At 45.4% G+C, this 11,276-nt stretch overlaps 1 protein-coding gene across 1 annotated transcript in view; it reads right to left on the bottom strand.

Annotated features, from left to right (window-relative positions):
* caskin1 (CASK interacting protein 1) overlaps positions 1-11,276 on the bottom strand; it is a 169,428-nt gene that overhangs the window by 114,154 nt on the left and 43,998 nt on the right. Inside the window, exon 2 of the mRNA XM_064964693.1 lies at positions 1,179-1,230. Within this exon, the coding sequence (XP_064820765.1) occupies positions 1,179-1,230 (52 nt within the window). The remainder of the gene's footprint in view (positions 1-1,178; positions 1,231-11,276) is intronic.

Here is an 11,276-nt window from a genome sequence, read left to right as displayed (position 1 = left end):
TCAGCAGAAACATCCAGAACCACTTTCAGAAACGATCAGGGTGAAGTGCCTTGAATATCCACAGGAGATTTAACAAACGTTAAATAAACAATAATAATGAACAGATAATATATGAAGTGAATATATAAAGTGAAATAAACAATACAAATTTACAGTAAACATTACACTCACAGAAGTTCCAAAAGAATACAGACATTACAAATGTCATATTATATATATACAGTGTTTTAACGATGTACAAATAGTTAGGGTACACAAGATAAAATAAATAAGCATAGATATGGGTTGTATTTACAATGGTGCTTGTTCCTCACTGGTTGCCCTTTTCTCGTGACAACTGGTCACAAATCTTGCTGCTGTGATGTCACACTGTGGAATTTCACCCAGTAGATATGGGAGTTTATCAAAAATGGATTTGTTTTCTAATTCTTTGTGGATCTGTGTAATCTGAGGGAAATATGTCTCTCTAATATGGTCATACATTGGGCAGGAGGTTAGGAAGTGCAGCTCAGTTTCCACCTCATTTTGTCGGCAGTGAGCACATAGTCTGTCTTCTCTTGAGAGCCAGGTCTCTCTCTCTCTCAATTCAATTCAATTCTAGGGCTTTATTGGCATGGGAAACATGTGTTAACATTGCCAAAGCAAGTAAGGTAGATAATATACAAATTGAAATAGACAATAAAAATGAACAGTAAACATGACAAAAACAGAAGTTCCAAAAGAATAAAGACATTACAAATGTCATATTATATATATACAGTGTTTTAACAATGTACAAATGGTAAAGGACACAAGATAAAATAAATAAGCATAGATATGGGTTGTATTTACAATGGTGTGTGTTCTTCTCTCTCTCTGTCTCTCTGTCTCTCTGTCTCTCTGTCTCTCTGTCTCTCTGTCTCTCTGTCTCTCTCCCTCTCCCTCTCCCTCTCCCTCTCTCTCTCTCTCTCTCTCCCTCTCTCCCTCCCTCTCCCTCTCCCAATAGGATCGCTCTCTCAAGGGACACAAAAACGTAGATGGAATCATAGAGACCAGTGTTCTATAACAATTAACACACACACAGCAAAACTGCATCATCTTGTGTGTCTTTGTGTGTGTCTGTGTGCGTGCGTCTCTGTGTGTGTGTGTGCGTGCATTTGTGTGTCTGTGCCTCGGTGAGTGTGTCTCTGTCCACTCACCCGTCTGTATCCTGGAAGTTGACGTTGACCCTCTTAGCAGAACCAAGGAGCTCTGAAACAGACAGAACGACAGACGTTAGTTACTTTAGTTACTTTAAAAATCGTTCATCTCAGATGTTACTGTAGTTACTGTAGTTACTGTAGTTACTTCAGTTACTTCAGTTACTGTAGTTACTGTAGTTACTTCAGTTACTTCAGTTACTTTAGTTACTTTAGTTACTTCAGTTACTGTAGTTACTGTAGTTACTTCAGTTACTGTAGTTACTGTAGTTACTTCAGTTACTGTAGTTACTGAAGTTACTGAAGTTACTGTAGTTACTGTAGTTACTTCAGTTACTGTAGTTACTGTAGTTACTTCAGTTACTGTAGTTACTGTAGTTACTGTAGTTACTGTAGTTACTTTAGTTACTTTAGTTACTTTAGTTACTGTAGTTACTGTAGTTACTGTAGTTACTGTAGTTACTGTAGTTACTTCAGTTACTGTAGTTACTGTAGTTACTTCAGTTACTGTAGTTACTGTAGTTACTTCAGTTACTGTAGTTACTGTAGTTACTGTAGTTACTGTAGTTACTGTAGTTGCTGTAGTTGCTGTAGTTGCTGTAGTTGCTTTAGTTACTGTAGTTACTGTAGTTACTTTAGTTACTTTAGTTACTGTAGTTGCTTTAGTTACTTTAAACATCTTCTACTTCCTTCCTATTATGTATTATAAAGGCTTGTTAATTATGAAATAAAGTGTGGTTGTATTTGAACAGCAGCTCAGAGCCAGCAGGTGGGTTGTAACGTAGAGAAGTAGGACATTGGACGAATACAGCCGGTGGTTACCTAGGAAACAACCCGGGACAGTTCCGTCGGGGAATTTACATAACTACCAGGTGATGAACTGCCTTGTCTCTCTCACACACACACACACACAGAGACACACAGAGACACACACACAGAGACACACACACAGAGACACACACACACACACACACACACACACACACACACACACACACACACACACACACACACACACACACACACACACACACACACACACACACACACACACACACACACACACAGAGAGAGACAGTAGGTGACTGAAATAGTCAGTGAGGAAGTGATCTGTCTTCCAGACAGCAGAGAGACTGTCCTGCATCCTGCCTCAGAGGAGACGGTGGGTGTGTGTTCCATTTCAAAACCCCGCCCCCTCACGCCACGTAAAAGGCTGTGAAACACACGCCCATTTGGGAGCCAAGGCCAGCCAATCAGAACGAGAATGAGAATGATTATAATGCCGAGTTTCTCACACGACTGGCCTGTCTGGGAAGATACCAGATTATAATGACGAGTTTCTCACACGACTGGTCTGTCTGGGAAGATACCAGATTATAATGACGAGTTTCTCACACGACTGGCCTGTCTGGGAAGATACCAGATTATAATGACGAGTTTCTCACACGACTGGCCTGTCTGGGAAGATACCAGATTATAATGACGAGTTTCTCACACGACTGGCCTGTCTGGGATGATACCAGATTATAATGACGAGTTTCTCACACGACTGGCCTGTCTGGGAAGATACCAGATTATAATGACGAGTTTCTCACACGACTGGCCTGTCTGGGAAGATACCAGATTATAATGACGAGTTTCTCACACGACTGGCCTGTCTGGGAAGATACCAGATTATAATGACGAGTTTCTCACACGACTGGCCTGTCTGGGATGATACCAGATTATAATGACGAGTTTCTCACACGACTGGCCTGTCTGGGAAGATACCAGATTATAATGACGAGTTTCTCACACGACTGGTCTGTCTGGGATGATACCAGATTATAATACCAGATTATAATACCAGATTATAATACCAGGATGATACCAGATTATGTACGTGTCTTCACGTATCATTTTAGTGCAAATACAACACTTGTAATGTAGGTACAGTATGACAATAAGGAGATGAACATTACAGGTAACAGTTTATGAGGATACTTTTATTTTATTTTATTAATAATTGCTAGCAATGTTGCTAGAAAAAATGTTTGCAGTTGTTCCCATAGATCGGCAGTACGCGGTGGCTCCAGGTATCACTGACCCTGGGTAAACTAGTGCCTGGGCTAACGCGGCTAAACTAGCGTCTGGGCTAACGCGGCTAAGCTAGCGTCTGGGCTAACACAGCTAAGCTAGCGTCTGGGCTAACACAGCTAAGCTAGTGTCTGGGCTAACACAGCTAAGCAAGCGTCTGGGCTAACGCAGTAAAGCAAGCGTCTGGGCTAACGCAGCTAAGCTAGCGTCTGGGCTAACACAGCTAAGCTAGCGTCTGGGCTAACGCAGCTAAGCTGGCGTCTGGGCTAACACAGCTAAGGTAGCGTCTGGGCTAACGGAAGGAAGCCTGTTTCACCTCGAGGCTAGCGGAAGGAAGCCTGGTTTACCACGAGGCTAGCAGAAGGAAGCCTGTTTCACCACGAGGCTAGCGGAAGGAAGCCTGGTTCACCACGAGGCTAGCAGAAGGAAGCCTGGTTTACCACGAGGCTAGCAGAAGGAAGCCTGGTTCACCGCGAGGCTAGCGGAAGGAAGCCTGGTTTACCACGAGGCTAGCGGAAGAAAGCCTGGTTTACCACGAGGCTAGCGGAAGAAAGCCTGGTTCACCACGAGGCTAGCGGAAGGAAGCCTGGTTTACCACGAGGCTAGCGGCTGGACAGAAGAGTGGAACCACGTATAGGAAAAAACAGTAGAACAGAGAGGCTGGCTACACACACACACACAGACACACACACACACACACAGACACACACACACACACACACACACACACACACACACAGACAGACAGACAGACAGACAGACAGACAGACAGACAGGACAGAGAGACAGACAGACAGACAGACAGACAGACAGGACAGAGAGACAGACAGACAGACAGGACAGAGAGACAGACAGACAGACAGGACAGACAGGACAGACAGGACAGACAGACAGACAGACAGACAGACAGACAGACAGACAGACAGACAGACAGGACAAAGAGACAGACAGACAGACAGACAGACAGACAGACAGACAGACAGACAGACAGACAGACAGACAGACAGAGAGAGCCTGTTGAACAGAGTTTGCCAGTCATTGCCATCTGTCTATCAACAGCTAACACATTCAGACCACACAACTTCCTGTCTACTAAAATGACAAAATAATGTTCAGTGACAAGGCCACGAAACGACATGAACATTGTTCATTCACGTGTGTGTTGACTCCCAGCAGTCTACACGTCTCACTAGATATCTGTAGACACGGAAACTATTCAGACCCCTTGATTTTTTCCCCCACAATTTGTTACATTACAGCCTTAAACTAAAATACCCCATAATGACATCACAATACCTCATAATGACATCACAATACCCCATAATGGCATCCCAATACCCCATAATGACATCACAATACCCCATAATGACATCCCAATAACCCATAATGACATCCCGATACCCCATAATGACATCCCAACACCCCATAATGACATCCCAATAACCCATAATGACATCCCAATACCCCATAATGACAAAGCAAAAACAGGTATTGAGACATTTTTTCTAATTTATTGTAATATAAAAACTGAAATATCACATTGACATAAGTATTCAGACCCTTTACTCTGTACTTTGTTGAAGCACCTTTGGCAGCGATTACAGCCTTGAGTCTTCTTGGGTATGACGCTACAAGCTTGGCACACCTGTATTTGGGGAGTTTCTCCCATTCTTCTCTGCAGATCCTCTGTCAGGTTGGATGGGGAGCGTCGCTGCACAGCTATTTTCAGGTCACTCCAGAGATAATGCTCTTGTGTCTGAATGGAAACAAGTCCCCTCAACAATGTTCCAACATCTAGTGGAAAGCCTTCCCAGAGGAGTGGAGGCTGTTATAGCAGCAATGTTCCAACAACTAGTGGAAAGCCTTCCCAGAAGAGTGGAGGCTGTTATAGAAGCAATGTTCCAACATCTAGTGGAAAGCCTTCCCAGAAGAGTGGAGGCTGTTATAGCAGCAATGTTCCAACAACTAGTGGAAAGCCTTCCCAGAAGAGTGGAGGCTGTTATAGCAGCAATGTTCCAACATCTAGTGGAAAGCCTTCCCAGAAGAGTGGAGGCTGTTATAGCAGCAATGTTCCTACATCTAGTGGAAAGCCTTCCCAGAAGAGTGGAGGCTGTTATAGCAGCAATGTTCCAACAACTAGTGGAAAGCCTTCCCAGAAGAGTGGAGGCTGTTATAGCAGCAATGTTCCAACATCTAGTGGAAAGCCTTCCCAGAAGAGTGGAGGCTGTTATAGCAGCAATGTTCCTACATCTAGTGGAAAGCCTTCCCAGAAGAGTGGAGGCTGTTATAGCAGCAATGTTCCAACATCTAGTGGAAAGCCTTCCCAGAAGAGTGGAGGTTGTTATAGCAGCAATGTTCCAACATCTAGTGGAAAGCCTTCCCAGAAGAGTGGAGGCTGTTATAGCAGCAATGTTCCAACAACTAGTGGAAAGCCTTCCCAGAAGAGTGGAGGCTGTTATGGCAGCAATGTTCCAACATCTAGTGGAAAGCCTTCCCAGAAGAGTGGAGGCTGTTATAGCAGCAATGTTCCTACATCTAGTGGAAAGCCTTCCCAGAAGAGTGGAGGCTGTTATAGCAGCAATGTTCCAACAACTAGTGGAAAGCCTTCCCAGAAGAGTGGAGGCTGTTATAGCAGCAAAGGGGGGACCAACTCCATATTAAAGTCTTCCCAGAAGAGTAGATGCTGTTATAACAGCAAAGGAGGGGACCAACTCCATATTAAAGCCTTCCCAGAAGAGTGGAGGCTGTTATAGCAGCAAAGTGGGTGACCAAATCCATATTAAAGCCTTCCCTGAAGAGTGGTGGCTATTATAGTAGCAAAGGGTGGACCAACTCCATATTAATGCCTTCCCACAAGAGTGGAGGCTGTTATTTTATTTACTAGGCAAGTCAGTTAAGAACAAATTCTTATTTTCAATGACGGCCTAGGAACAGTGGGTTAACTGCCTGTTCAGGGGCAGAACGACAGATTTGTACCTTGTCAGCTCGGGGTTTTTGAACTTGCAACCTTCCGGTTACTAGTCCAACGCTCTAACCACTCGGCTACCCTGCCTCCCCAGCTCTTGGCTGTGCTTCCCTTTGTAGTCTGTAATGGTTTGCCCTGCAACATCCGACGAGCGACAGAGCCGGTGTAGTACGAGTCGATCTTTGTCCTATATTGACGCTTTGCCTGTTTGATGGTTCATCAGAGGGCATAGCGGTCCAGGTTAGAGTCCCGCTCTTTGAAAGTGGCAGCTCTAGCCATTAGCTCAGTGCGGATGTTGCCTGTAATCCATGGCTTCTGGTTGGGGTATGTACGTACGGTCACTATGGGGATCACGTCCTCAATGCACTTATTGATAAAGTGGTGTATTCCTCAATGCCATCGGATGAATCACAAATCATATTCCAGTCTGAGCAATACAGACCTGTAGCTTAGCATCTGCTAATACTTAGCATCATTTGAGTCTGAGCAATACTGGTCAGATGAAGCAAAGCTACAGGACTGAATCATAGATCATATTCCAGTCTGAGCAATACAGTCCTGTAGCTTAGCATCATCTGCTTCATCTGACCATTTCTTTATAGACCGAGTCACTGGTACTTCCTGCTTTAATACAGTGTTGTAATACAGTGTTGGATGATTAAAATAGAGACAAAATCAACATAAACAGGTTGTATTTACAATGGTGTGTGTTCTTCACTGGTTGCCCTTTTCTCGTGGCAACAGGTCACAAATCTTGCTGCTGCGATGGAACACTGTGGAATTTCACCCATTAGATATGGGAGTTTATCAAAATTGGATTTGTTTTCTAATTCTTTGTCTCTCTCTCTCTCATTCATATATATATATATATATTTAGCTGCCTCTCTCTCTCTAGGGTCTCTTCTCTTATTTCCTAGACTAATGGCACGCTTGAGGCCAATTCTTTGTGTATTTGCCTGCGTGTGTGTGTGTGTTTGCGTGTGTGTGTGTTTGCGTGTGTGTGTGTTTGCGTGTGTGTGTGTTTGCGTGTGTGTGTGTGCGTGTTTGTGTGAGAGTGCTTGCGTGTGTGTGTTTGCGTGTGTGTGTGTGTGTGTGTGTTTGCGTGTGTGTGTGTTTGAGCGCGTGTGTGTGTGTTTGTGTGTTTGCGTGTATACGTGTGTGCGTGTGTGTTTGCGCGTGTGTGTTTGTGTGTATGTGTGTGTGCGTGTTTGCGCGCACGTGTGTGTGTGTGTGTGTGTGTGTGTGTGTGTGTATTCATTTGTTGTCATCATAAAAAGACCAAGCCTTTCCCACTGTCATCATGAAAGGACAGAGTTGCTGAGAGGGAGTGGGAGGGCTGCCAACATCACACAGAGAGAGAGACAGAGAGACAGAGAGAGAGAGAGGGGCAGGGAGAGAGAGAGGCAGGGAGACAGAGAGAGAGGGGCAGGGAGAGAGAGAGAGAGGGGCAGGGAGAGAGAGAGGCAGAGAGAGAGAGAGAGAGGGGCAGGGAGAGAGAGAGGCAGAGAGACAGAGAGAGAGGGGCAGGGAGAGAGAGAGGCAGAGAGACAGAGAGAGAGGGGCAGGGAGAGAGAGAGGCAGGGAGACAGAGAGAGAGGGGCAGGGAGAGAGAGAGAGAGAGAGATGTTTCCCATGCCAATAAAGCCCATTGAATTGAATTGAAATGAGAGAAAGAGAGAGAGAAAGAAAGAGAGAGAGGCAGAGAGAACGTGAGAAAGAGAGACAGAGAGAAAGAGAGGCAGAGAAAGTGTGTGTGTAAGGGGCGATGTGTTGCTGGCTGTTTGATCGTCATCAGCTTCCTTCTTCCAAGTCAGAACCTCCTGTGAAGGGATTTCTGACCAGGTAGAAGACATTCACACTCTATGACCCAAAATGCAACCTGTCAACACGTAGTCCTGACTATGTAACATCCTCAGTGATCAGGCTACTGTGGAGCAATCAGGTTACCGGGGACAGCTGTGGTCCAATCAGGTCGTCGGGGACCGCTGTGGTCCAATCAGGTCGTCAGGGACAGCTGTGGTCCAATCAGGTCGTCAGGGACAGCTGTGGTCCAATCAGGTCGTCAGGGACAGCTGTGTTGCAATCAGGTCGTCAGGGACAGCTGTGGTCCAATCAGGTCGTCAGGGACAGCTGTGGTCCAATCAGGTCGTCAGGGACAGCTGTGGTCCAATCAGGTCGTCAGGGACAGCTGTGGTCCAATCAGGCCATCAGGGACAGCTGTGGTCCAATCAGGTCGTCGGGGACCGCTGTGAACCAATCAGGTTGTCACGGACAGCTGTGAACCAATCAGGTCGTCAGGAACACTGGTGTACTAATCAGGTCCTCTGGGACAGCTGTGGACCAATCAGGTCGTCAGGGAGGCTTTTCAGCCAAACATAATTCTATCTCAACATTCAGGAGAGCAAGGCCGCAGAGAGGGGGTTGCTAAGCAACAAGCATCCTGCAGTTCTTCCTATCATATATAGTACACACACACACACACACACACACACACACACACACACACACACACACACACACACACACACACACACACACACACACACATATATATATACAGTGTGTGAGTCCAGGGGCCCACACAGTCCCACCCACACATCAGAAAACCCAATGTGTGTGCTACTACCGAGAGTGGATGATGTAACACTCCTTCTGCATCCTCTATAGCAGCAGCATCCTCCTCAGCACTGGTCTGTATCAACCCAGTCATATAGAATCACACTGGGAGAGGACTGGTCTATATCAACCCAGTCATATAGAATCACACTGGGAGAGGACTGGTCTGTATCAACCCAGTCATATAGAATCACACTGGGAGAGGACTGGTCTATATCAACCCAGTCATATAGAATCACACTGGGAGAGGACTGGTCTGTATCATATAGACTCACACTGGGAGAGGACTAGTCTGTATCAACCCAGTCATATAGAATCACACTGGGAGAGGACTGGTCTATATCAACCCAGTCATATAGAATCACACTGGGAGAGGACTGGTCTGTATCAACCCAGTTATATAGAATCACACTGGGAGAGGACTGGTCTATATCAACCCAGTCATATAGAATCACACTGGGAGAGGACTGGTCTATATCAACCCAGTCATATAGAATCACACTGGGAGAGGACTGGTCTGTATCAACCCAGTCATATAGAATCACACTGGGAGAGGACTGGTCTGTATCAACCCAGTCATATAGAATCACACTGGGAGAGGACTGGTCTATATCAACCCAGTCATATAGAATCACACTGGGAGAGGACTGGTCTGTATCATATAGAATCACACTGGGAGAGGACTGGTCTGTATCAACCCAGTCATATAGAATCACACTGGGAGAGGACTGGTCTGTATCAACCCAGTCATATAGAATCACACTGGGAGAGGACTGGTCTGTATCAACCCAGTCATATAGAATCACACTGGGAGAGGACTGGTCTATATCAACCCAGTCATATAGAATCACACTGGGAGAGGACTGGTCTATATCAACCCAGTCATATAGAATCACACTGGGAGAGGACTGGTCTATATCAACCCAGTCATATAGAATCACACTGGGAGAGGACTGGTCTATATCAACCCAGTCATATAGAATCACACTGGGAGAGGACTGGTCTGTATCAACCCAGTCATATAGAATCACACTGGGAGAGGACTGGTCTGCATCAACCCAGTCATATAGAATCACACTGGGAGAGGACTGGTCTATATCATATAGAATCACACTGGGAGAGGACTGGTCTATATCATATAGAATCACACTGGGAGAGGACTGGTCTGTATCAACCCAGTCATATAGAATCACACTGGGAGAGGACTGGTCTATATCAACCCAGTCATATAGAATCACACTGGGAGAGGACTGGTCTATATCAACCCAGTCATATAGAATCACACTGGGAGAGGACTGGTCTGTATCATATAGAATCACACTGGGAGAGGACTGGTCTGCATCAACCCAGTCATATAGAAACACACTGGGAGAGGACTGGTCTATATCAACCCAGTCATATAGAATCACACTGGGAGAGGACTGGTCTATATCATATAGAATCACACTGGGAGAGGACTGGTCTATATCAACCCAGTCATATAGAATCACACTGGGAGAGGACTGGTCTGTATCATATAGAATCACACTGGGAGAGGACTGGTCTGTATCATATAGAAACACACTGGGAGAGGACTGGTCTATATCAACCCAGTCATATAGAATCACACTGGGAGAGGACTGGTCTATATCAACCCAGTCATATAGACTCACACTGGGAGAGGACTGGTCTATATCAACCCAGTCATATAGAATCACACTGGGAGAGGACTGGTCTATATCAACCCAGTCATATAGAATCACACTGGGAGAGGACTGGTCTATATCAACCCAGTCATATAGAATCACACTGGGAGAGGACTGGTCTATATCAACCCAGTCATATAGAATCACACTGGGAGAGGACTGGTCTGTATCAACCCAGTCATATAGAATCACACTGGGAGAGGACTGGTCTATATCAACCCAGTCATATAGAAACACACTGGGAGAGGACTGGTCTATATCAACCCAGTCATATAGAATCACACTGGGAGAGGACTGGTCTATATCATATAGAATCACACTGGGAGAGGACTGGTCTGTATCATATAGAATCACACTGGGAGAGGACTGGTCTATATCATATAGACTCACACTGGGAGAGGACTGGTCTGTATCAACCCAGTCATATAGAATCACACTGGGAGAGGACTGGTCTGTATCAACCCAGTCATATAGAATCACACTGGGAGAGGACTGGTCTGTATCATATAGAATCACACTGGGAGAGGACTGGTCTATATCAACCCAGTCATATAGAATCACACTGGGAGAGGACTGGTCTATATCAACCCAGTCATATAGAATCACACTGGGAGAGGACTGGTCTATATCAACCCAGTCATATAGAATCACACTGGGAGAGGACTGGTCTGTATCAACCCAGTCATATAGAATCACACTGGGAGAGGACTGGTCTGTATCATATAGAATCACACTGGGAGAGGACTGGTCTGTATC

The sequence above is a fragment of the Oncorhynchus masou genome, unplaced genomic scaffold (assembly GCF_036934945.1).
Source record: "Oncorhynchus masou masou isolate Uvic2021 unplaced genomic scaffold, UVic_Omas_1.1 unplaced_scaffold_181, whole genome shotgun sequence".
Taxonomy (NCBI): domain Eukaryota; kingdom Metazoa; phylum Chordata; class Actinopteri; order Salmoniformes; family Salmonidae; genus Oncorhynchus; species Oncorhynchus masou.
This window is presented reverse-complemented; position numbering and strand designations above follow the sequence as displayed.